At 44.2% G+C, this 27,898-nt stretch overlaps 1 protein-coding gene across 1 annotated transcript; it reads left to right on the top strand.

The window, feature by feature from the left end:
• The first annotated feature begins 8,855 nt into the window (after positions 1-8,855).
• LOC123017009 (solute carrier family 2, facilitated glucose transporter member 3-like) lies at positions 8,856-27,709 on the top strand. The gene is made up of 10 exons (XM_044417977.1): positions 8,856-9,081; positions 12,397-12,492; positions 16,869-17,029; positions 17,463-17,703; positions 18,924-19,086; positions 21,186-21,373; positions 22,012-22,116; positions 22,669-22,770; positions 23,342-23,545; positions 24,431-27,709. The coding sequence occupies exons 1-10, from the start codon at positions 9,067-9,069 to the stop codon at positions 24,656-24,658; spliced, it is 1,503 nt and encodes a 500-aa protein (XP_044273912.1). The 5' UTR covers positions 8,856-9,066; the 3' UTR covers positions 24,659-27,709.
• The last annotated feature ends 189 nt before the right edge of the window (positions 27,710-27,898 follow it).

The following is a 27,898-nucleotide window of genomic DNA, read 5'->3' as shown; positions in this document are numbered from 1 at the left end:
AGCCCATTCCATACCCTCGGGGTCCTAACTGAAAGGAAGCACTTTCTGGTATCCAAATTGACCGTTGGTTCCCTGAGCTTTGCTCCATTGGAATGCATCCTGCTCTCCACTGCAGGTCACTACCCAACTCCATGTGACACCCCCTCATCTAACCTGTATGTCGCCAACAGATCCTCTCCAGGTTCTATCAGAAATAACTATCTGAAAGCTATGAGGCAATGATTAAACACTCTACATGGGGCTGCCCTTGAAGATGGTCCAGACACTCCAAATGGTTCAAAATAAGGCTGCACGATCGTTAACAAGAACTAGCTCATGGGCTCATATCACACCAGTTTTATATCATCTGCACTGGCTTCCAGTGGAAGTCTGGCCCCAACTTAAAGCACTTGTACTTCCATATAAAGCCCTAAATAGCTTGGATCATGGGTACCTGAAGGACTGCCTTCTCCCATATGTTGTTTCCCATCCCTTCCCAAGGATCATGTGAAGATCCTTCTTGAGGAGCCATCCCCCAGAGAGGCGAGGAGGTTGGTGGTTAGAAGAAGGGCCTTCTCAGTAGTTGTGTCCCACTCCTGGAATAGACTCCCCAGAGAGGTGTGTCTGGTGCCATTGCAGTTATCATTTTAGCACCAGGGAAGACATCTCTCTTCTCTGGTTATTATAATGGCAGATTTTAGCAGTAACTTTGTTTGGTAGAACATAAATCAAACTGGTCAATAAAACAGGCTTTCAGGGAAAAAAAGCAGGAGAACTGAAGGTTTATAGTCATTAAATTCCTTTCCTCCCCACATTTTGTCCAATGATAGGCAAACACCACACTGTCCACCCTATGATGGCCTCACGTTTCCTCCTTCCTTCATGATGCAACCTACCACCTTCCTTCATTAGATATATTCTTTTTAAGCCCCAAAAGGGTTCTATTGTGAAACTCATGTAGCTACACATGTAGCTTTGGGATACATACACATATCCCAAAAGAGTAATCTTCCAATGGGTGGTGGCATTTGTTGGATTGAAGACTGATAAAAAGGAGGGAATTGAAAAAGAGAATTGAAAAGCTAGCAGCAAGGCTTGACCACAGAATATGCATTTCTCCCTTCTCTAAATGAGGGAGCATTTGAACATTAGATGAGTTTGTGATGATTTCTTAAAAGGCAGTTTATGATGACATGTGTTAAACAAATATGTAACAATGTAAAAAGCATCATGGTTGTGACTGAAAACACGCCATCACAATAACTGTGAACAGTGGTAGCCACCAACACACTAAAAGAGGATTCTGCCTGATGAAACTAGAGATCGCAAAATAAAACAGCACCATAATAACAACACAAGTGCCATCAGCTCAGACTCTGTTACAGCAGCAGCATCCAAGCTGAGAGAGATATGAGCAACTCTACCTGCAAAATATACAGCCCACCTATCACCTCTAGGCCTTCCCTCCCTGAGCATACACCAAGGAGGTGCCTCACCACTCAGAAGAACTTTTCTGGGCATCATTTAGCAGAAGTGCAATTGCTAGAGGAGTAACATTTCTTTGCTGTCATTACCACTTCAGCAAAAAACCATGGGCAGGCTCTCATCTGCATTTATCACATATTGTTACAAGTCTTCTATCATTTATATTCTAGTTATCAGACATGTTGCATCATTACCATTGGCTTCTTGGAATGCCAAGCAGTTGACGTGGCTTTACAAGTGAGTTGAAGATGTTTGGGAGCAATCATATCACTATCCCTGGATCATCTACTCGTTCCAAACTCAGACCAGCAATACAGCAGGACTGCTGACTAACATCCAGGCAAATCCCCCAGGGGCCTCAAAAACCACTCAGCTTTATCAGGCACTGGGAGTGGATCATCCAGTTTGGTCCTCCAGACCTGCTGGAGTCATGGGTCATCTTACCATCTAACCTGATCATAAAAAAATGAAGATAGCTATGATGACCATGAAAAAATTGAACAATCTATGGCAATGTAATACCTTTATTAGGCCAACCTAAAGATCATAAAATGATGCAACCTTTCAAGATCCCCACATCCTTCATCAGAAAAGTCAGTATAAAAACCAAGTTGAGGAGGCATAGGAAAGGAAACCCCACCCTTATCTGCACAAGCTGACTTCATCAAGTCAAATTCCTTTCCTCCTTTATCTGCTTTATCTTGTCTGATAATAAGACCTAGATATATTGAAGGCTTGTCCTTTTTTGTGAACTTTTGGTTGGCTTAATACAGGTATTGCACTGATATTTATTTTGAAACATGAATAAGCAATGACCAGTCCATGACACCAGAATCCACATTGTTTTCCTACTCAGAGATAATTTCCCCCCAGTCTTGCAGAAAAGACCCAATCTGAAGGGCATCCTGCTGTGCATGTTGGGCCAGATACAATTTGACACAACCATGGAGTCCTGAGCTGCTCCTGACAAGCCAACTTTGGGTAAGTCACCCAAGACCACACTGAAGACCACCTCTGCCAGCTTAGAGTGGTCAGCAGTGTGGATGGTATACCAACACAACCCCAATCCTGCCTCAGGTCCTCAACACCAGGGGCTTCCATGGGCTGTAATAAAACTTGCAGTTGCCCGCAATTGCTCTTTCCCACCCTATATTGTGGGTGTGTGGTATAAAACAAAACAAAACAAGAATAAAACTAGAAGAGAGAGATCATCAAGGCTTTTAGAGTGCTTTGACTGTTGTAATATCATATTGAAACATTCTGATGCTTTTGAATAGCCTGGGGGGTGGTTGGCCATTCCCATTTCACAAATAACCTTTCACAGTTATATAACAAGTTCTTCACATGCATCTGGAAGAAGATGCTTCCCTGATAGTTGACCTGAACAAAGAGGCCACTCCAAAGAGGCGGAGAAGTCCTGGGGCAAGGGCCATGTCTTTTGGTGTGCCAGGCCCTCCATCCAGAAGCAAAGGGGAAAATGGGATTTTCCCAGGAGATAGTGAGTCACCAAATTCCAGGAGGATAGGGTGAGGTGAGCCACTGCTTCTTGCAGTATCATCAGCTTCCTGAGGCAATGGGTTGATTGTCTGTATGTTTTTATCTGTAACTTATGTACATTGTATCCTATATATTCATATAGCCTCTGTTGCTCTGACTCAGATATATTGATTTTATTTATTATATTTATATCTCACCTTTTTCCTTCCGAGGAACTCCAGGTCGCTTACATAATCCTCTTCCTCCTCTCAATCTTATTGTCACAACAACAATCCTGTGAGCAAGGCTAGGCTGAGAGTCACCCAGTTGGCTCCATGGCCAAGCAGGGACTAGAACCCAGATCACCTAAGTCCCAGTCCCTCGATCTTAACCACTGCACCACACTGTCTCTCAGTGTCATGGTAAGACAAGATGTATGTGATACTGATATGTAATGGTTACTGTACTAAATCCAGGAAAGTGAGGATCAGAAGTAAACTGCTAATTTTCTCTGTGGATGAAGCAGGTAATGTAGTCCCACAAGGTCCTGTACTGGAACTAGTGCTAGCTAACCTGCTGCAGGGGAGGACAGCAAGCCATATTTGTAAATGCAATCAAAATATTCAGGACAATCACATTTTAAATAGGATTGAGAAGGCTCTCTCCAAATTAATTCCTGAGCCACATGTGAGACTGACGGTAAATGTGATGCAACAGCAAACTCTGACATCACACAACTTTTTTTTTTTTTTTTTGGCTGCCCTATGTGAAAGTTTTGCTCCCCTGCTCATCTTGCAGCATGCAGGGATGGACTGTATGCATATGCTCAGTTTGCAGTCCTTTTTTGTGGAGAGTGAAGCAGTAGAACTACATCTGGTCGCACATCCCACAACTTTGTGACAATAAAGTCACACAGGGGCAAAGGATTGAAAATGTTTTGTTGTTGCTTTTCAGTTGCAACCCCTTTCCCGGGAATGCATCATTTAGTGAAAAGGGAAATGAGAGAGAAATTCCAGCTGATTTGAATTGCTCCAAAGTGAACAACATTTCCAAAGAATTTTTCTGACTACTTGGAGTTTCATGACCCCAGGTAGTTGCCAGTTTTACCTAGTAAACTGGGCTGGCCCTGATCACAAACACTGGTGGTAATCTACACACAGAAATAAGATCTTGCATTTATAGTCAAACACTCACTGAAAATACAAACATGCACAGCAGTACTGAAAACATACTCAGCATTAGGATTTACTAGGAATGAGACTAAAAATAAAACCTATAATTCCATTGACATAATACTGTCTAAGTCATAGGCATCTTTATCTCCAAATTCCCAACTACAGTAGATGCATCTTTGTAAGAGGCATGTTTCAGAGTGCTTCAGCTCACTAGGTAGCAGCCACAATTGGCAGTCCACCAGCACCAGTCATGTTGAGCTGGTGGAAAAGGCCACTAGGGGAACTGAAAGAGGGTGCTGGGTAATACAGCATGGAACCAGCCCAAACCAGCACCTCCAGAACAGGATACATTCACACAGGCTCACTCCCTACCCCCCCCCCACAACCCCCATTTCCAGAAATATTCACAAGGACAGCATTCAATATTGCCCACACGTTTAGCTGGCTTGCCCCATGCCTGGTACCATGTCAGCTAGAGCTCGGCAAACACCTTTTGAAGGAGAGGTAGCCTCATATCTTTGCCCCCAGGAAGCAGTATGCTGCCTTGTTTTTCTTTTGTGAATAGCCAAGGGAGTGGTGAAAAAAGACTGTTATGCAGAAAGGGCACGGGGCAGAGAACAAGCAACTGTCAGTCTCGAGGATTCTGACAGTGGGAAGGGAAGGGCAGAAGGGTCTGACTTCCCTTTGGAACCTGCTCCTCTGTACTAGGGAGGCCTTCCCTTTGCTTCACTACCTCTGCATGTCTTGCTGGAGCATATACCAAATCAGGACACCCAGGCAACATGGAAAGCATTTTTAACTAGACACCTGCATGAGTTACTTATTTAAGTAGCTAGCTGTCTCTTTTTTTAGGTAGCGATTTCAGAACAGCTGTGTATGACTCTCTCCCTCTCATGGCCTGAAATAACCCAGCCAAGCCACAATGGCCCTCCCACTCATACAGCACTGCCAGTCGCGGCCTGTGCCATCCGAGTGAGCAGTGGCCTACTTGCGACAGGCTCCCCATCCAGATCTCTGCTAGCGACTTTTTCCCCTGGTTATTCTCATTTTCCCCCTAGGAGGCCCCTTTGCTCTCCCAGCCTTGGGAAATGGCAGCTCAGCCCATTCTTCTCAGCCCCAATCACTGATGGCTTTCATCCTGGAGGCTCTGGGATGAAAGTCAGCAATTCTACTCATCTCCTCCACATTGACTTACTTCTGTAATGCTTTCTTATCCACCTTTTCTGCTGCTCTCCCCTCTTTAGCCTTCTTCCTGCAGCTTTTTTGCAGCTGTACTCTCCTATTATCCTCTCTGTTCAGCAGCAGTGTGTTTTTTCGTGTCAGAAATCTAACCAACCTAAGCATAAATACCACCCTCAACTTACAAGCTTTGGAATCTGAATTTTCAGTTTAACTCTATACAGGGTAACTCCTGAGAGAATGGAGTCTCAACTGTGCAGGACACACCACCGATGGGGAGCAGAGGGAGCCAAGGATTCTGGCCATATCCCCTTTCCCCAGCCTGCCCAGAGTGATGGCTGAGAAGCCATTGTGTCTGACATTGGCTCAGTCCACACGACCACAACAGTACATGTGCCAGTTGTGCACTGAGAGGTTTGCATAACTACCCTCTCAGTGTTGCTTGCCATGTCATGTGATCCTGCAATGGTGGCTTATTGCCATAGTTAAGAAACCATCCAGAACCCATGGACCAGGTTCACATGATCAAGGGGAAATAAGTCATGCGGGTTTATTTTCCTTCCTTGTGCAAGCTTGTTAAGAGCCAACAATGTTGGACATGAGTTGTTGCAACAACTGAACCTGGGGAGAGTGGATGGTTGGGGTTGTTTACAAATCACGCTGAAACCAGTGGGGATACTTAGGGACACTTCCAGGGTGTCTGTAATGTTCAGGACAATATTCTCTAGAGAACATAAAGAGGTAAGTATGGCCTAGCACAAAAGGCCAAGCCTGGCCATTCTTGAACAAGAACTCCTGTGCTTTATCAGCAGTTCCCTTTAAAAAAAATCAGAATATAAACCCCACATACCTGTTTTCCTAACAGCGGGTTGACATTAACCCCCTCCTAACTAGCTACAATAGCTGCAATTATCATCCAGTTCTGGCAAAGAGAAAAAGTTGTAGACGTTGCTGATTTCCCCAAGAGTCAATGGGAAGTATGAAGCCTTGGGCTTCCAGACTAAATTTGGGTTCAGTATTGTGGCAGGAACAAGCAGTTTTATAAAGCATTGAATTGGGGTCTGAGCTGAAGCTGGGCTTTGGTGCACCCCTCTAAAATGTGCATACGCAGGGACCTTGCTTACAATGTAAGCAATCATTGCCAACATGGGAGATTTCTGGATTATCAGAGTATATGTGTGAGGTAATGGCCAGGGCACATACAAACAAGACTCAGGGTGTGAAAGCAATACAAGAAATGAGCACCACGTAGGGTACTTCTGAAAGATATGCCCTTCCTGCTTTTTTGCAATGCTTTGTTTCCAATAGTAACATTGATCAGAAAACAATGAGCTTATGAGGAAACTGCTGCATCGGAGCCTGAGTCAGTGAACAAGGTGGTCTGGAGGACAAAAGGGAAAAGGAATGTCAGGCAGCCTCTCACAGGAAGTTCCGCGCATCTCACACACTGAACATGCAGGATCCAGGAAGTGCTGCAACAGCATCATCTCTCTCACAACAGCTTGTGTTCTGTGGTTCTAATGGTTTCCTCACCACGAGGGTTCTCAAGATCTTAAAGGGACTAAGCATCAGGATGGCTGTTCCTATCCAGTAGAAACAATTTGTGGAAGAAAGTGGTGGAAAAAAGAGTGTTTTTGCCAAGCAACCCTCCCATTAGGATTTTATAAATATGTTTACATCACTAACATGCCAAAAATAAAATGAAATGGCATAATTGTCAGCACAATCTGTCCAGCATATGAATGGAATGCGGGTTCCCATTTCTGATGAAGTCCATTGTTTCATAAGAAATGTGCTCAAAATCCATCTTCCACTGAGGAACTACTGAACATATTAAACACTCCTTCTATGTTGGTGGATTTTGGAGATGTTCACTGTTGGCACCGTGCGTGGCTGAAACTCCTGACAGCATGGCAGGGTGTGTGTAGTCAAGACTTCCTGGCACTAAGTGGTTTCTAAGCTGCTACTGGAAAGGCTTAACCTCTGAAGCCTAGGCACAGCATTAGTATTTGCATTTGTGGGAGGCAGTAGAGCGCATTGTGAAAGGCAGGGTTATTCGGGCAGAGTCAGAGAGTCCTAGAACAATCTCAGAGTAGGAGCATCTGGCACAATAAGGATCCTCCCACGACATGCTTGAGAAACAGTGCCAAGTTTGCATAGATGCCATTTAGATAGGAACAGGAGGGAGGAGAACAATATTTTACATATCTGAAACTGAGCCTTTGCAACATGGTTTAAGGTAGCATTTCTTCCATGTCTTCTGAAACAGCCCTACACCCTGAGGGCAAGCTCAATTAAACTCCATGTAGATATGTATGGGGCTGTCCTGTAAGGATTTGCCACATTACACCTGGCTCCCTGCATTTTATCTAGATGGCCATTTGCAGCCAGCTAGATTTAGGCTGGAAAGGGAGGGGGAGGGAGGAAGCAGGGGTGCTGATTGGAACTGGAACAACTCCTTGGCCCAGGCTCCTTCCCTCCCCAGCTCCCAGCATGCCTGCTCCTCTGCATCCAAGGCCTGGTCATGACCTTGCGGGGGGGGGGGGTGCAGGGACAGCTGGTGCAGCTCTTTCCATGCCAGCTGCAAGTGTGTGGGGGCTCAGCCTCAGCAGCCTGAGCACTGAAATGAGAGGACTCCGATACTTGGAGATACTTGGACTCTAAAAAAAACCGAGATGAGGATAGGAGGACATAGGATTGTACCCGATGTGTCTTAAGTGCATTTCAGTAACTGTGACTGAGACAGAAAGGAGTTCTACAATTTCCACCACTGGCCAGCCAGTCATGCTGAGAGTTGCAGGGCCATTTTCTTTCCAGACCTGCCTAGGAGTGTGTCCTTGATATACAGTACTTTTACTGCTAAGGTAGAAGATGGATTTTCAGACTTGAGTGCCCAAAGGTGGAACTGGGTGACTGTGTTGAATCAGGCCAACTCCAAAACTGCTGGTTTTTCCCCCAGTTTTCAAAATTTTTGACTGATCATCCTTAGCAATCTTTATGGTAGCCTTTATGATGTCAAGAGAATTACAGAAACTAGTTTAATTAAAATGAATTGTTCTAAATTAAGAGGCTGGAAAGGGGGGGGAATCCTGATGATATAGGATCTGGTCCATCCTGCTGGTGTCCACAATGGTGTCCAGAAACTTGGCTGGTGTCCACAATGAGAACCCTGGTCGGGCTTAATTATGGGACTGTTTGATATTCTCTGAACGGTATGCGTTTCCTCTCCTGCTGAATTGTGCTTGCCTGTCGAAGCAATTCAGCTGAAGGAGCGACTGAGGCGGAGAGTGAGGCTAGGCCACTATTTCTGGAGCACACTCTATTCCCCAAGCGCAGCACAGTTCGTCGCCCTTCTGGCTATCTTTCTCCGCTCGCGGGGGTTTGAAACGGGGAGACGCAGCCACGGTCGTCACTGATGCCGAAGGCGTTGTATAGATCATATGACTGCCTTGCTGTGTGCATGTGCCGCACGCAGGGCTGTGCCTGGGTGGGGGCTCGCCTCTTCGCTCCTCCCTACTCATCCCCGTCCCTCGGTCGGAGGCCATAAATGGATGAGCGTCACGCACTAACGCAGTAAAGCCGAACCAGCGGGCACCGAAGGCGCTTACGCATTTCGCAGACCGGAAACGAACCAGCCAAAGGCGTCGGCGGATCCTGCGAGGCGTGCGAAGGATTCACGTCTGCCGCGAGAGGCATCCAAGCCCGCTATCGACAGAGGCGGACCGGACGGGAACGTCGGAGTCAGGTTTTTCGCGGGCGGGTGCCAAGCATCATGGACAGCGACAAGGTAAGGACTGCCACAGCGACGCAGAGGATGGCTTTGCGCGTCCAGCGCTCACCAGTTCTACTTGTTTCCACGTAAATGCAGCACTTCTTAAATTTAAGCTTGGAATGATAACACCATGCGACGAGGATGAAAAGGGGCAACGGTTGGGTAGCGTTGGTTTGCTGTGAGAGCCATGAATGCCTGATGGATGCAGACTGTGATGGAGAAAGATGGCTTCTGTGGTGTTTTCCGAAAACCGGTTAAAAATGGTTAACGACTTCTTTTTAAAAGCAGATTTCTGAACTGAGCACCCTATTAGAATACATGGGGAGGGGGAGGGAGAGGGAGGGGCCAAACCGGTTATTTCTGGTACTGAATAGCACACCGTGACATAATGGGAGAGGAAAGACCCCAGCCTCCTCCCTCTGTGTTTGCAGCCTAAACGAAAGAATAAGCTCCCTTTAATTCGCAAAATAATAAGGCTTTGAAATTCCCACATGGAAGAGAAAGAACCTACTCTTGCTCCTCCTGATGCTGAGAATGAGGCTCCAGAGTATTTGCCTGCACCACGGCGGCTGAGCCTTGTGCCTGTGTGTGCTGCGTGCATCAGTGGAGCATCCATTGCAAGCGTGGGCTTGAAAGCGCACATGCGAAAAAGGCCAAGGAGGCAGGCAGGGGGCGTCTGGGAGAAGCCGATTCACCTCCGAGTTTGTGGAAGGATGCCCAGGGTGATCCGCTTGTGCTGGAGCATTGGTGACCATGCAGACACAGAAACTGCTTGCTCACGCCTGTCCCATTTCAGGAGGATGCTCTTGCTGAAACTCTCTGTGAAGGTCATCTAGAGGATGGCAGAGAATATATCCCATGCCATCCCTTGAATTCAGTAAGTGATATAGTTCTAGAGCTACATCTCTAGAGAGGTTTGAAGGACATGAAATAATGTGTCACCAGAGCATATGGCGGGAGGGGATATGTGCAAGTGAAGGGCTACATTTCAGTTTTGCTGCCTCGCTGGTTCCTACCGCCCCCCCCCCCCCACTTTGTATGGCTGTCTTCTGAGCAGAAGGCAACAGATACCAAGTAATTGTGGAAAGATACATAACCAAACAGGAGGGGGTTTAGGCAAAGGTTGCTCATGGATTTGCACAGGGCTCAGGCCTTTTCAGTGGGAAAGGGAAAAAGGAGAAATTCCAGGACAGAAATCACCCATACCCAGTTTCCCAGTTTCCAGAAAAAGGAGAAATTCCAGGACAGAAATCACCCAAACCCAGTTTCCTCTGAGAGGTAAGGGCATTCAGGTGAGTCTGTAGGATGACAGAGCTGCAGGAGGAGGAAAATGAGATTGTGTAGAGGAGCACAGCCTGTTGAAAGAAGCTACATCATGGGTGACCACATGTGTGTGCATGGGCATGCATGTGTCCTATGTGCTGGTGGAACGGCAAGGGTTAGGCTTCCTAGCTCTCTACAGTCAGTCAGAACAGTGTTGCAGTCACAGGCTGATGAGATGACTAAGAATCTTACTTGACAGGAAGTCCCTAGTCAAATCTTACTTCAGCTAAGAAGCCCCAAACTGATCTTACACTTGCTCAACCTGAGTTTCCCATCTGCAATGGAGGGTGGATTTTTTTTTTATTATTTTCGACCAATTAAAACAATGATTATTCCAAAGACATCAAACATACTACGTTGTAATCTTATTCTCTTTACAATTACTATATATTTCATCCCTAAATTTGATTCAATTTAACCAATGATAAAAAGTCCCAGGTTTGATAGTAGTATGTATCTTCTTTTTCCTTAAGAGATAAAGTCAGTCTGTCCATTTCTGCACAGTCCAGTATCTTCTTTAAAATCAGTTCTTCAGTTGGTAACTCTTCATTCCTCCAATATTGTGCAAATACCATCCTCGCTGCTGTTATTACATGTAAAGTCAAATATATGCTTTGTTTATCAAAGTCATCAGGGAGAATTCCTAGTAAAAATACTTCCGGTTTAAATATTACAGATTTTTTTTAAGTAGTACAGAGATGTGTAGTGCTTTGTGCATTCAAAAAGTTTTTCACAAATTTTCAGCAATAATTACTAGTCTTTAAACTGGCCATTCTTGGGGTATTTAAAGACCCATCTTTGTGCCCTGTGTTTCCCTCCAAATTAAAAGGTCTGTGAAGGGGCTAATAAGACATGAATGGCACTGAATCTGTGCATTAAGATGCCATCACTGCAAATCAGGTGGGGATCTGTGAAGCATGGAAGCGACAGGCAGACAGGCGATCTAATGCTGAATCCCTTTCTCATCCTCATATATCCCTCTCCCCACTATTTTCCACCAGTGATTTGGGGGTTTGAGACATAAACTCCATCAGAAGAAAAACAGCTTGGGGTAGAGATAGCAATAGGGAAACAAGCACGGGCAGGGGAAGAATTTCTTTCCTGGCCCTTTTGTGTTTGAAATGACCTTCCACATTTAGTTCAGGGGAAATTAACCTTGGCCCATGTTCAAAGGCACACATCTCTTAAGTGCCCTAGAATGTAATGATAGAAATGATCTATCTCGAAAATTAATTCTGAAGATATGCCAACCCTGGTTATTGGAGCAGTGGCTTTATATACAGTGCTGCAGTATCACCATATTCCCTTCCACCTGCCAAATGAATGTTATCAATTAGCAAAAAAACAAAAAACATGCCGGGTTTCTGTCTACCTATGTGTTCCTAGCCTTAGAAAAGTAAGTTTATGACAATACACTGCACTAACATCAGTATCTGGATTTCTCTTCAGTACTGACCAGAAAGCTGGGTTGCCTGGCATGGCAGACTCCTAGGGCCTACTTGCCTTGGGTTTGGGCATGGCTCCCCAAAATGGATGCCTAACTCAAGGGATGCATGCAGAAAATCTGGGAGGCAGCATATGAGGATAATCTGAGTGGGATTACAAACTAGGGTGCAAGACCGTGGGTGGCTTATACCATGAAAGCACAGAGATGGGACGCAATGAACTTTACCAAAGCCCGCCTGTTAGATTGCTGTGGTGGTGTATCTCATCCATGCCTAGAAGTAGGTCACTGGGCACCTGGAAATAGCCTGGCATAGATTAAAGGCAAAGAAAGAGCTACGGATGCCATATCTTAAATAACTTTTTCAGTGACTATCCACAAACTCTCACAAACCATACTAGAGTGTTTAAACCAAATAAGGGGCAGCAGGGTAGACATCTTGTTTATCTCAGTGTTAGTCAAGACACTACAAAATCAGACACACATGTAATTCTTAGTTATCCATGAAAATGCTTCAGGACTATGTGAATTAATCAACCCTTTTCTCTCCTTCCTTTTTGCAGAAGATAACATTGCCCCTTATCTTTGCCGTGTGTGTTGCTGTCATTGGATCCCTGCAATTTGGGTATAACACTGGAGTAATCAATGCTCCTGAGGAGGTAAGACAGTGAAGTTACTTTATGGGATTTAAGAGGATTCCACTGTTGTTGCAAAGTTAACTTGAAGGAGGATGAGAATCAGGAAAGTCATGAATGATACAGAGGACTGAAAAGGGTGCAGTCATGGAATGCAGATATGTCTTATTTTATAGAGATGCATGAAAAATAGAGAAACCACCTTCAGGGGAACACACTAATCCATGATATTAATGTAGTCCCAAGATTCATGAAAAGAATGAGGAAGAATTTTATTACCATTTTTTCCTGAAATGTGTTGTATATAGCAGCTTTATGTGAAGTTAACATTCAACAGGTGTGATTCCTCAGTAGCAATACCTGCTGGATCCCTGCCTGTCACACAGCTGCTGAAGACAATTAGTAAGTGCATCAATGCCTTCCCTGTTCTGTGTATGTAAAGGGGTTTTCCCCCCTTTTGAACTGTGTGGGAGTTGAAAATTACTTTGTGCTCCTGAGAAGGAACAAAGCTACTTTCTCATCTGTTGTAGGAAGTTGGAATGCTTATCATTCCTGACCTGTGCTTGTGAGGAAGGACCAAAAGTGGGGCACAATTTCTTTATGAACTTAGAATTATGCTAATTCATTGTTCCTAAAATTCGCAAGCCACACAAGGATTCTTGTGCCGATATCTGAGAGTCCAGACAGACCGGTAAGCTAAGCATGGGTTGTACATAAATGGTGGTGCTGAACCAACTATCCAAACCCAAGATTTGACATTTTTGCCTTATCAAATTCCTGAGTCATTGCTATTATTACTGGAAAGGTTTACGGAGAGGCCTTTCCAATCAATTAAATCATGGATTATTGTTTCATGTGAACCCTGAGCTATGATTTATCTATGTGTTGTTTACCACAGACAATCCAGGAAGAGACCCCATGGTCTCTTGCTGGTTTATGGAAGTTTGGTTTGTTAATGGTTAACAACTGACAATTAAACAGTAGTGCTGAGTGGTCTGCCCCAAATGGGCATTATGTTACTATGTTATGGTGCTCCCTAGGCTCAGCATTAGTAACTGCTCTTGTTTGTCCTCTGGGAATATGTTAGTAACTGTGCAGGTACTGTTGTCATGCCTTGAATAGTTACCCCTAAGAAGAGTCTCTAACTGGCTTACTGTAGTTATTCCTCAGTTTGAAAGAAAGTTCACTTGGGCTGGTTTTTTGTTACTGATCTGAAGGGCTGGCCTTCCATTCCAACACTCATCCTTCTACTACTAAGTACTGACCCTATATTTATTGTTTACTGTTCATATTATGTTTAAATAAAGATAAAGTTTTGCATTATGCAGGGATGCATTGGATGTAAGTTTAACTGCATGGATATATATTGGGCCAGAACACTGCATGGATATGTTTAATATGTGTTGAAGCCACAGCATAAGTTCACATGTAATGGCAACTCTCAATTCAACAAGAATCCACACTTAAACAACAACTCACAGTCAATCTGTGCTCTGGGTTATGATTATGTGCAAACCATGTATATGGATTAAACAAGGCAAAGTTAACCTAAAAACTAAGCATAGGTGAACTATGGGTTATTTAACCCATGATTAACTTATAACATTGATATTTGCATGTCACAAAGCAACCCACTGTTCCAGAGTATTAGAAGTTGCATTTTCAAAATCGCAGGAGCATTGGAAATTGCGGTTTAATTGATCCATGATTTGCTGCCATTACCTATGAACCTGCAAACAGGATCTTGCTTTAAATACTTCAGCTCTCTAATGCCACTTATCCTGTATGGTAGGGACTGTAACAGCTGTGCAAATGGACTAGTTTTCAAGGCAATTAGTGGGAAAATTCCTTATCAGGTTCATCACATGCAGAAAGTCTTCAGACTTGAGCTTGAGGTAGAGGGAAGCTTGAGGTAGAACTCAGAAGAGACATCTCCAGATGAGATCTTCTAATTGGTACTTTTCAGGCTGGTACAGTTTCAGCTCCTTTCCTTTTTGTAAGAGGAGTGCACCACCCTTGCTGTGCACACTGTCCACTCCTTGAAATAGGCTGGAAGAGCAGGAAGGAAGCAGCATTATGAAGACCTCTTTCTGCCACAAAGATCCCTCTGCACAGCTGCTGAGAGATGCTGAGCTGCAGTTGGGCAAACATTCACGTAGAGGTCCAATGCAGTAGTTAGACTACTGGCTGACAGTAAGCAGGCCCAGTTCAAGTAAGTTCCTTGAAGTTCCATGAAGCTCACCAGGAGGTTGGTTGAGAGAGAAACAATTGGAATGGAGAATTGTGTATATCATCTTGAGCTGAATGCAATAAACATACCCTTTAAGCCCCCGGATGCAGCAAACTGCCTTGCCCATTCCATCATCCATTCAGCTGCTCTGCCTGCTGAAGTGTACAGGCATTCACAAGTGCTTCCACAGCAGATGCTGGCAGGACCAGGGCTAGGAACGGGCAGAAGTTCTGGTCGCTCCTTCTCCTGCTCTTGTGGGTCAGTTTCAGGGCAAATCAGTGCTCTCCAGGTGGCACCTGACAACCTACATCAATTACATGGACTGTATTACAGGAATTTCTACACTGACCTTCAAACAAAGTTCCAGTGAGGTTTACAAAAATCAGAAGTACAATAAAAGCTATTAAAACATGCTGGAAATAAAAGCAGCAAATTTAAAGAGAGTATTGTAAAAGCAGCAGCAAATCAGATTAAAGGCCTGGGAAATCAAAAGATAGTTGCCTGACGTCAGAAAGACATTGCTCTATTGCCTTGGTAGTAGTATCCTGTAAAAGCTAGAATATTGTAGAGCACAGTTGGACCTGGGAGTCTGGACAATGCAGCCTATAAGAAATATTCCTGCTCTGGCTTCTAAACACAAAAGGGTGTCTCAGCATTGTTAGTTCCATAAAGGAAATTTTGTGGAGAGAGGGAGGACCGGGTGGAGGAGGAGAGAGTAGGTTTGAATCTTTGAATTAGGGTGGGATTCAACAGGATCGCAGGATCTTAGGTCTTAAGTAGATGAACACTATATTTTGGGGACAAGACTGGGAAAGGTGGAGGGATGGCCATCAGCAGTTGAGGGCAAGAAGCGTAAGCAGGAATGGAAGTTGCTGAGTCATAAGAACAGCTGGCTGAAGGAATCTGGGTGTGGGGCAGAGGGGAGATGCTGTATAATGGAGAGCCAAGAGAGACGTATTGTCTTTCTGCGGGAGAAGAGAAGGCCAAAAGGAGCAACTCCTGCCCCACCCCAGACTGTTCTCATGCAGCAAACTACTAGTTCTCCCTCTTACTGGTATGGTTTTCAGTTTTACCAGGCTTACCTAGGTATTCACATGTTTAACTCCCTTCTGTAGTCAAAGTAGAGTATTCTGGGGGAAGGCAGATGACTGGGGGAAATTCCCAGTAACATGCCTCAATCTTACACCATTAGATTACGAGAGAACCCGAGGAAGTGCGGGGGCTGGGTTCTTTGAAGGGTGACTCATGCATACCACATCCACCCAGGCTTCGGGAATTTCGATGTCATCACTACTCAGGCTTTCGGGAGGGGAGAAGGAGACGGCGAGCGAAGGAGCTCTGCTTGCTCTTTCATTAGGGTCCTCCTGCCACCTGGTGGTAGTACAGAACCTAGTACAGCTATGTCCCAACTTGTTCCGCAAATAAACTAATATGGGTGTTTACATGTTTGAAGAGGACAGTTCAGAGGCATAGGTGGCATGAGTGGATTTTGGTGGCTTTAATAGCTAGGAGTACATAAGAGGTTATTTCAGTTCAGTGAGCATCACTTTTCTCACTGCTGTATTTCTAGCTGTGCTAGCCCCCCCACCCCCTTGTAAGCTACTTGAATATAATGGAGGGTGGTCTTGTATGTCTCTGTTCTTAAATTCAGCTGTATTTTATAAGAAATTGTTTGGGTCACAGTACGTTTCATGAAAACCTGCCTGCAGCTACTTATATTCTCACCTGAATATTCCTGAAAATTAACCAAGAAGTCCAAACTTCCACCCTCACTTATGGTTTGAAAAGAAGAACCTAGAATTTCTGGGCATTTTACCAATTCTATTAATTTCTGTTGTTCCAGAAATCTTCTATTGCAGTTATAGAATATTTTTAAGCCTTTTAAGGACGGAACCCTTTGCAGGAGGTTTAGATAGGAAAACCTGCAACTTCCAGATTCCCCAATCAGTCATATGGATTGCACTCCAAAGCCACTGAAATTTTTGTAACTTTAAGAATAAGTGCCTCTGTTTACCTGCTTTCTCCTCTATCCCATTGTGTCATGTCTTTTTTATGTTCCAACAGGATTCTTTCTCAGATTTCCAAAATGTTCTTGAAGTATGTTCGTAATGATTAGAACATAAGTTAATGCTTCTGTGTTTTCTTTTCCTTTTGGGTCTCCATTTTACAGATTATCAAAGAGTTTTTCAATGACACATGGATAGAGCGGACCAAACAACCAATCTCCCGTACTCTCCTAACCTCGCTGTGGTCCCTCTCTGTGGCGATTTTCTCAGTGGGAGGGATGATTGGCTCTCTCTCTGTGGGACTTTTTGTCAACCGGTTTGGCAGGTATAGTAGAAACTCTGGTCTATTCAGAGGATTTTCCTTCTCTGTTCTGCAGCATAGGAAGGGAATGGGAGGAAATCATACCCTTTAGAAAACTGACTGGGAATTCCGTTCTGAAAAGTGAACTCATGAGAAATGCAAGCTTTGGAATTGCCAAGAGGCAAAATAATGTGGCTGGCTCAGCAGTGTGTTTGGCCTCCTTTATGGGCAGCAAAATGAAAGAAGGACAGACCTGTGCCATGGGGCCTGCAGTTTTTCTGCAAAGGAGGATGGTGTGGTGGTGGATTGTGTCCTGCATTAATGGGGAGGGGACATGTCCCTTGGGCCTTCTGCTTTGCATGTCAGCATTTTATGGGCCAGCCCTTGAGATATCTGTCACCCATGTGACTGTCTCCATTGTTTCTCTGTTAATCATGAATGATGTTTACTTCCTCAGGCGAAACTCTATGCTGCTGGTGAATATTCTGGCCATTGCAGGAGGTCTTTTGATGGGCTTCTCCAAACTGGCACGTGCAGTAGAGATGCTGATCATTGGCCGCTTCATTATTGGTGTCTTCTGTGGCCTCTGCACTGGCTTTGTGCCCATGTATATCAGCGAGGTCTCCCCCACTGCGCTGCGAGGGGCATTTGGCACACTGAACCAGCTGGGCATTGTCGTGGGCATCCTGGTGGCACAGGTAAGACTAACCTTTTCTGCAGCGGCGTCATTGCTTTGTGGCTTATTGGTATGGCTTGAAGGGAATTGGCACTGAGGCTGCAACCCTGTTTGCTCTGAGATTAAGGCTGGTTGTTCTCAAATAATGTCTGCATTGGCCATGCCAAAAAAATTAGCTGGATTTTTGATGAGCTCCTTGGTGGCAAGTGAGTGGCTTTTGGATTATAAAATGCCCTGCAGAGAGCTGTTGTATTCCTTGTTGACATTTTTTCAACTGAGTAGGGAAGAATGGTCAAAGAAACAGGATCCAGTTTCCACAGAACTGCACTAGTATTGGTGCCCATTCCTTCTTTGCTGCAGGATAGACACCTTTGGAGGGGGGTTTCAGGTCTCCAACAGAATTCACAGCTCCTCGGCAAACTACAGTTTTCAGGGTTCTTTGAAGGAAGTCAAGCCAAAATGAAATACTGCTAGTAATAATTGGATGTGTGTCTGTTTATTGATGAAACAATGCCATGACCGTGAAACTGAGATTCCTGAAATGTGGGGGTCGTACAGATGTGCTTGTTTGGTTATTTGGGTTTCAAAGAACAATCCTATAGCCTCCCAACATTACCTGAGACCATAGGATTATTTGGCGCTCCATCTCTGAGATCCTCAGACCTCTGAAACAGGACTCTGAAAGCCGAGCTTCCTTCCCCACTGAAAGAACTATGCCAGCTGCCTCTCTAGGCATGCAACTGGGCCTCAGAAAAGGAGAAAAGGGGTGTGCTGGGAAGAGGCAGGAAGGGGATGAGGCTGAGGCCAAGGCTTATGCTGACAGCTGTCAGCTCCTCTGCTCCCTCCTGCTCCCCAGTACAGCAATCAGATAGACAGCCATGCCTCATTGTATGCATTTGGCTATGCACAGTATCTGATGCAAAGCCTCCATGTTTGGATTTGCCCTGATTTAATGGAGATGTCCTGGGCCGCAGTACCATCTTCACTCAGCAAGTGGCAGACTACCCTAAGGACCAAAAAAAAGGACCAAAAATTGACTCCGTTGGAAGCTAGTGGGGACTAGTCTGAAAGATGGAGTTACACAGCTACCCCTCCCTACTACTGTGGAGTAGCCCCTTGCCCTGTGGAATAATGTGAGCAGACCCCAAATTGGATACCTGCATGATGTTCTTTGAGGGATTCAGTATCAAACCCTTGCCCACAATAATTTTATCTTTTCTCTCCATCAAATGTTGCAATTAGATCTTCGGCCTAGATGTCATCATGGGAAGTGAAAAGCTCTGGCCACTGTTGTTGGGATTTACCATTATCCCAGCTATTTTACAGTGTGCAGCTCTGCCATTCTGTCCTGAGAGCCCACGTTTCCTGCTCATCAACCAGATGAAGGAAGAGAGTGCGCATGCAGGTAGCCACCAGCTAAATACATTCCTGATGCCCCCTTATGCTTCTCTGCCAGCACATGTCTGTGGGTCAAGGCTACCTTATTTCATCTCTGTTGCCACTGGACAAGCTTCTGGCTTTATCATTTCTTCAGGAGCAGCTTGTAGCATTGTTAATTGCTGTTCCGCTGCAGGATAACAAGGGAATTGCACCTGACTTTCCATATTACTGGGTATATTTCTGCTTTTCTGGGTGTATATCCCACTATGTCTAGTCCATCTGGTTACCTATGGCATAGCTTTGTGGGAGAGAAGGAGAGGGCAGCTATAATTTTGGTTTTTCTTTATCTGATCAACCTTCGGTTAATCTTTCACTCAATTTTTGGTATAACACAAAGGGTACAATCACATTGCCACTGTGGCAGATCCCCAGAGACCTCCAAACTCCAAGGCTTATGAGCATCCAATGCAAGGAAGAAAACACAGTGGTGGTAATTGGGGGCACTGATTAGGAATCAGCATAATTCCTGTACTACCTCCAATTTAAGCAGCAGAAAAGCAGGAAAGGAATGCTCTTTTTGTGCTCAGATTTCAGTCCTGCACTGAAACTGAAAGTAGGTACAGGGGATTAATAGGATCATGTAGAAAAACTCAGTAACTGGATGTTGTCACCTAAATGCCCTGTAAAAAATGAGTGATATGTGGCAGTTTCTCAGTAAATGACTAGCTCTGGATTTAGATGTGGTCATACTTAGTTGGTAGATACCCTTGAAATCAATGAAATTTAACCAGGATGACTAAGTGTGAATCCATCCACTGGTGTGCAGTACCACAACTATACCGAATGCTGAGAACTATTGCTCATTAGGCTTGCCCCTCTCCAAATTCCTCGAAGTCTGTTTTCTCTAGAAGTTGAAAGATCTAGGACTGGATTCAAGTCTTTCATTTTGTGACCCCCAAAAATATTTCTCGTCTACATATCTCTGCGTATGAACATAAGAATCCAGAATGTTTCCTGGGCTTCTCGTAACATTGCCTCCAATAGTAGTGCCTTTGGGTGAATGCAGACATCGGGCAGATTGACCTGACCTGACAAGCCACAGTGGGCGGGGGGGGGGGGGTTACCATTGTTGGTCTCTTTAGAAACCCAAGTACAAAAACAATTATTTGTTCTATGGTTCCTCAGTACCATGGTGGCTTGTTGCGTAATCTGAACCTGGAAAACACAACTAGGTACAAAGGCTAGAACCAGATGATGCCTGGAGGACTGAGAAGGGAGGAGATGACGGAAGGGAGGAGAGTGCCACCATGAGCCTCACCATCTGTCGAACACATACTGATAAAAAATCAGCCTGTACAAGGATGCTTGTTGTGACATGTGGATTGTTAGGAAAGTGACTGGATTTTAGGGGAATAATTTTTTTTAGGAATTGATTCCTGTATCAGTGATGTTCTTGACCTGCCTTCAAATAAGTGCCTTCTGTACGGAGTCACAGATCAGCCAAGTCTAGGTTTAGACTTAGCCTGATCTTACCATATCAGTGCCATCTATGCACCTGGTACTTCATAGAATTTTACTAGCATAGAAGAGATGCTTTTGCCCAAAAGAGAGGCCGCTCAGTCCAAAAATTTCCCATGAGAAACGTGGCCGAGAAAGCAAAAAGTGGAAGGGATTCTAAGGGAGCGAGGGGCAAATGTGGGGATTTCATTCAGGGCTGATTCATCTCTAATTAAATGGAAGGATTAGAATAGTCTTCCCCAAATTGGTGCCTTCCAGATGTGTAAGATCACAGCTTCCATCATCCTGGGCATGATAGGAGTTCTAGTCCAACACATCTGGTGGGGAAGATTGAGCTAAAGCAAGAAATAGCACCTTGCTCTCCATCACCATAAAGATGTGTACCCTCAACTCAGGATAGAACTCTGCCTGAAAATAATCTCAGCATTAATTAGTAGTTAGAGATCAATGCCACATTACATTTATAGCCCACGTTTTCCTCTTGTTGAGGAACTTAAGTGGGGACTAGGTCTCAGATCTCTCAGGTCCCCAGTCCAGCACCACCCATGACACCAGTTTGGCTTTCCTTGAATATATATAATTCTGATCTTTAATGTTTTCTATCAGTTCTCCAGAAGCTTCGAGGCACCCAAGATGTATCCCGCGATATTCAAGAGATGAAAGACGAGAGTGCCAAGATGTTCCAAGAGAAGAAGGTGACCATTCCAGAGCTCTTCCGCTCCCCCAGCTACCGGCAGGCCATCATCATTGCCATCGTCCTCCAGCTCTCTCAGCAGCTCTCAGGCATCAATGCGGTAGGTGCCATCCCTGCTTAGCTTCCTGAGTCCCTTTCCCTTCCTGCTAGACCCTGGTGTGGTCAAGAGGGAAAGTGCCACGTGCTCAGTGGCTGGTGGTGTGGAAGGGCCAGGTTTGACCGGCCTTCCTTGGAACTTGGGAGGCTTTGCTTAATGTACCTGTAATGAGGAAGAAATGCCTGAACAGAACTACCATTTTGAAATAAGCACAATTTCAAAATGGTAGTTCTGTCCAGGCATTTCTTCCCCATGGTAGGAATGGGGCCGAGAAGAAGGGAAAGGCCGTACCTGCTGGCCTCACCCCATTGCCAAGTCCATGTCAGCCCTGCCCCCACGTGTTGGGGGTGCCTCTGAAAAGGGAAACCCACAGTAGGGTCTAAGCTCCTCCCTGCTTAGGACCATGGATCACCCTGCCTTCCCTGTCCCAGGTGAGCCTGCACACAAGCAGCGGACTTGCCTTGACAGATAAGCCCTGCCCCCAGCGGCAGAGTTGGAGTGGTCAATGGGGGAAGCCTCCTCCCCCCCCTCCCCTCCGCACAAGTACTCTGGCATGGAAGGAGTGCCAGGTAAGCCTTAGGACCAAACGTGATGTGGTCCCCAGCACTGAACACACCTTCCGCATCATTCTCTGCCACCAGGTGTTCTATTATTCAACCGGGATCTTCAGAGAAGCTGGAGTGGGACAGCCGGTGTACGCCACCATTGGCGCTGGCGTGGTCAATACCATCTTCACTGTGGTATCGGTAAGTAGTACTGGGCAGCAAGGTGTGGCATGAATGCCTTTTATGGATGAACCAGAAGCTCCCCAAAAGCTGCAGCCACGTGTTTTGTCACCCTCTTCATGTCGACTGTGCACGATTGTAGTTGTTCAAGGAGCTTTCAATTCCTTCTGCCACAGGAACTTGCTTGCTTCTTCTGCCTTTACTCTGAATGTGCTGACCTGAAGCTAAAGCAGCATGAGGGCAGAGAGCATGCCTAGGAAGTGGAGGTTGCCAATAGGCAGACAAAACTATCAGCCCCGTATCATTTTTCTCCATCCCCCCACAACTCCAAATGTGGGGAGTGCACCTTGAGAAAGACTTAACCACAGTGATTTGAGACACCTAACAATAAAGATTCGGGCTCTGACCTTTAGGGAATTTAAACTGCAGTCCTTTATCTGCTCAGGAGAGAGTAAGCCTCACTGAATGTGATTGGGCTGCTCTTAGTCTTGTGGGTAGAAGGGAGAGCCCCGCTGCTGCTCCTAAAAGCAACATTTTATTTTATTATCTATTTTGTTCTCCCTAATTTTTCAGCTCTTCCTTGTGGAACGTGCAGGGCGCAGAACTCTCCATTTAATCGGCTTAGGAGGCATGGCGGCCTGTGCGGCCCTTATGACCATGGCCGCGCTGTTAAAGGTAAGCTGTGACATTCCTTCTTCCTTCTGTGATATCAAAGTGACCAGGTTTTCAGATAACAGCAGCAAATCATGGTTCATTTAACCCAGGATTTGGCAGGCTTGTCTGTAACTGCCATTCTGAATATACAACTTCTAATCAGCTCAGACCTGGACACTATGAATTTAAATAACCCAAAGTTAGCTTAATCATAGATTAAGAGCAAATAATAATAGTTTACATTTGTAGAAAGGCCCTTGGTGTGGTTCAGTGTTAGAAAAACTATATTCAGACCTTTACAGTTAACTGGACCAATGGAGAAGTTGTTTGAGTTGTTGCTTTCTAGCAGCACACGTTCTTTTTCAGAAAATGGGACTAACAGTAAGGATGAAGCAGATAAAGACTATGTCTACAGGGCCATACGACTTTCCATACAAGTCGGAAAACATCTCTGACTTGAATGGGGGGAATTGTGCTTGAATTTCCTTCCATGCCCCAGTGTGCAGTGCTTTGCCAGGACTAGGTTTATTAGGTCTGGGCTCCTCTGTGTTAATGTGCTAAATTCAGTTAATTCTCAATGTCTTTATTGCAGGCTACTGTGACTTGGATGAGCTACATCAGCGTTATTACTACATTTGCTTTTGTGGCCCTGTTTGAAATTGGCCCGGGCCCAATCCCCTGGTTTATTGTCTCGGAACTCTTCAGTCAGGGTCCTCGTCCAGCAGCTGTGGCGGTGGCTGGTTGCTCCAACTGGTCATCCAATTTCCTGGTGGCCATGCTCTTTCCCTATGCAGCGGTAAGAACCTACTTATCTGTATCCTGCTGGTGAGCATGCTCACTATTGAGCAACACTGCACTCTGCCTACAGGGGCTTACAGTGAACAAGTTACCTCCCTTCCCGAGGCTCTAGCAGTCTGAAATTTATCAGAAAAAGGAAAGGTGTAGGACAAACAAGGGCATAAAGAGATAAATGGAAGCAAATTTACTTAATGTGTACTGAGACGTCATCATAGTTGAGAATGCTTACGGAAGTTAAGCAAGGATGTCGTGACAGAGAAGGGATTTAAGAACAGATCTGGAGGGTTGCATTTACTAAAATTGCTTCATCCAGATGTAAAGGTATGTTTGAAAAGTCCCCAGTGGAAGAGTTATCCTTGTAACTTCTAGTTTAATGTGGACCCTTATGTTAAATCAGGCGGAGGAGGTGACAGATGCAGTCACTGGGACTTGGGCTGTACAGATTCATGAAATCTGAGCGTTGGGAGAAGGGGGTCAGGCTGGGTTGCCTACTTACCTTCTGCTTAGTGAGGCCAACTTGAGAGAAAGCCCTTTGCTTCTCCCGGTGAAGCACCGAGAGGTATAGGTCCTACAAGTAGGTCATAGTCCACCTCCTATGAGATGGAGTGTGATGACTTTGTCTGTAAGCTGCTCCAACTAACGGGAAGGCCTTCTGAGATGGGTCACTTGACAGGATATGTGGTGTGGCCACACCACAGCATGAGGCAAAGTAATGTATGAGTGCTGTAAGAAACATTTGCACCCTGCTAGGGTCCTGTCCTTTGTGCCCGCTAAGTGTGACCATGATTTGTGACTCCGGCACTTGCAGGCTATAGCCATGTTGTAACTTTCAGTCCGGTTACCTTGGAAGTTGGAATAATCCTTTTTTTTTTCTTCTTTGCAGAATGCATTTCCTAAGTATGTTTTCCTTGTCTTTCTTGGGTTCCTCATTTTCTTCTTCATCTTCACCTACTTTAAAGTCCCTGAGACAAAAGGCCGGACTTTTGAAGACATCTCCAGTGCCTTTGAAAGGCAAACAGAAGATGGTGTTGTCTCACCCACTGTTGAGAAGAGCCCGATGGTAGAACTGACTAGCGTTCAGCCTACTAAGGATGCTGATGCCAATATTTAATATGCTCCATTTTTGACGCTTGTCTCTGAGGATAACCCTTATAAGGAACACACAATGACACTGTTCTCATTGCTGCTGTTTCTTCTTTCTCCCTCTGCCTTCCTTGTGTTTGCCAAAATGATTTCAAAGCACTGAATCCAGTTAAATGCAGGGCAGCCTTACCTATTTCCAACAATGGAAGGCATTATGGCAAAGCTAATCTCACCTTGCTCCCCCTTCCTGCTTCGCATTAAAGACACCTGAGAAATACTGTTGATTTCTCTCTCTCCCCCTCTCTGCCTTTACTCCTTTCATAATGAATTGATACATGGGGCTAACCTATTTATTTGTGCATTGGTCATGTACAGCACTAAAATGGATTACTTTGACATAGATGAGCTCATAACTCCTTTTGATTCGTCACTTGTTAGAATCTTTTCATCAGTGCAGCTATGGAGAAAGAGTGTTTAAAACACTGGGTTTAACTTAAACCAAGCTGGTGGGAACAGTCATTTATTTTTTCAAATGAGAGTTTCCTTCATCTTTGGAAAAAATGGATAGAAATACAAAATATTTTTCTTTTTTGTACAATCCAAAAATATTTACTGGAATTTATTTATTCCTTTATTATGTTGCGTGTAAATATTTAATTTTATGTAAAAAATATCCTCTTATGTATATATGAGCCGGAAAATACGTTTTAAGATAAAGAGGTATTTTAAGAGATGAGAATGCACTATAACTATAAAGGAATTTTGATGGTAGGCAGTAGAATACCAAAGAAAAGTCACTCTGCACAGGTATGTGACCCTGACTGGGTTAAGGCTAATCATGCCTTCAGGAAAACAGCCCTGGAGAAAAGGATCTCATTTTTCTGTTTACCAGAATGTTGGGTGTGTTGAATGCGCATCCTTAAGTATTACTTGAAAATTATGATGTTAAAAGGGGCATTGTGACTTGGCACATTCAGTCATTATTCCTATTCACAGATTAAAGACTGTGGGCCATTTTTTTGTAGTGGCTTGTGAAGACATGAGTGAACCCTCTTTAGCTAGCTATGTGTTAGTATGATATAGGAAGGGGAATATACGGAACTATTTCAAGGGCAACTCTTAAATGAGGAGGACATGCCTCTCATATTCTGCCAGGCTGCCACTCTGTGAGAGCTAAAGCGTTTTGGGCCAGCTCTGGTGGTCTCTTGGTTATTTTCACAACATTCCTGAAGATGATGTCATTCCATATCAGTTCTTCATGCATATTAAGGCCCCAGGTACATGCTCTTGTCTTCTAAGGAAACTATAGGGTAGTGAGTGGTTATTTTGAGTTGCAAGATGACTTAGGCCTAGTATTTCTTATGCTCCTTTTGTTTGAGAGACTAAACAAAGTTTGAAAATAGAGTAAAAGTGAAACTAAACTAGTTTTCCAAATGTATTTTTGTAATCCATTATTACAGTATTAGATAAAAGCATAAGATCATTTCTTGATAAGAAAAATGCTCAGCTAAGGCTAGAAATGTTGGAATGAAGGAATAGAGACAAAGGGTACTAAAACTCAATCCTTACAAAATAAAAATGATCTAAACCCATTGTATCTGAATAGCCAGAAGAGAATGCATGTGAACCATCATGAATGTAGATAACAAGGATTTCTTTTGGCTAATTTTATTGTATATATTATCAGCATTGTCAATAGGGTATTTTCTTATAGCTGCAAAAATACAAAGTATTTTAATAGTGTGTGTGTGTGTGTGTGTGTGTGTGTGTGTGTGTGTGTGTGTGTGAACAAATGCATTCCATTAGAAGGCAAAAGAGCAGCCTCTGTGCATTATGGTCTCCTCTCTTGTTCATACTCAGTGTGGAAATGGGAAGGTGTGTTGAGTCCATGGGCATATCTACACCATAAACCTGATCAAATGGTACTGTCTCTCCCCTTTCCAGGGACCCTGGGAACTGTACATCTGAAGTTCTGTAATAGACAATATTCGGCACCATTGTCAAAGTACAGCTCTGAGAGTTCTTTGGCGAATGCCAGGCAAATAAGTGGCATACAGTGAATTTCATTTGGTAGTGTAGATAGGGCAAGTGCTGCTGCTGCTATGACCTTTTGTTCAGCATCGAATTGTGTGATTTCACTTTGTGATCCCTCATTTAAGTAGTTGGGAGGACCTGCAGGAAGAGATCCCTTTGTGGTCCTGCCTATGGCCCTGAAGGATTGCTGGCACCCATCGCTTAGTTTCACATGAATAACTCTTCCAGAACCACTGAGTCACTGGAAGCAAAATAGAACAGTGATTAAAATTGGAAATGGAACATTTAGCAGCTGTTACATGCCAGTTCAAATTGATATTTGTTAACTGACTTCATATTGCTCCCTTTTTCTGCTCATCCCATTAGATAAAGCAGTATTTGTCTAGAGAGAGTTGGGGGCTGCAGCAGGATTTTTATCAGGCTGAAGCATTTAGGCATATTTTCAGAAACTGGTTGTACAAATTTCTCTGCATCATAAATTTAAAATATTTGGCTTGCAATAAGGATATCAAAAATATTCTAGTAAGATATGATTCTGGTTACACTCTGAAAATACTCCTTTTGCTTAATGCCCACTGTAGCTCACACCCAGTCTCCATCACTGGATCCTTGGAATTTATATTTTTGCAGAGATGAAATTGTATTTGTCTTTGGAAGGAAAAAACAACATATTCATCTATAAGGTACCACAATACTAATTTTTAATGGCTTTAGCATTTGTGAACCCAGCACACTTCAGTGGAGGCATCTTTCGAACTTCAAGTTCCCATTGTTTAGCTCACCTGGAACAAATTACTTTGACTCCGTTTCCCAAGATTTTAATAGCTGAATGTTAGCATCTACTGTGAAGCAAAGTATTTTCTGCATGGGTGCAACAGCATTCTATACCTTGCGTCCCACACTTATGTGCAATGCCTCAGATTGAAATATGTGTCTCATTCTTTTTGTTGTCTGTGCTGTAAAGATTTCCAGTTGGTTTTATAAGTTTTCTTATTGTGAATGTGTTTTTCTTAATAAAATAATAAATGGTTTGGATGGAAAATTACATATGCATGTCTCTTTCTAATTCAGAACATTGTAATTTTGTCCCACATTTATAAGACTCCTTCAGCAAATGGCAGGGAGCACATCTATACTACCACTTTTTCATGTAAATTCAGACTCCAGGTCTCTACATAACCGTTTAGGCCTCTTCTCTGCTTCTTTTCTTACCTCCTTGAGTCCCCATCGAGCC

Source organism: Varanus komodoensis, unplaced genomic scaffold (assembly GCF_004798865.1).
Source record: "Varanus komodoensis strain SLA01 unplaced genomic scaffold, ASM479886v1 scaffold9, whole genome shotgun sequence".
NCBI lineage: Eukaryota > Metazoa > Chordata > Lepidosauria > Squamata > Varanidae > Varanus > Varanus komodoensis.
The sequence above is the reverse complement of the archived record's forward strand: the minus strand, read 5'-3'. Positions and strand labels throughout refer to the sequence as shown.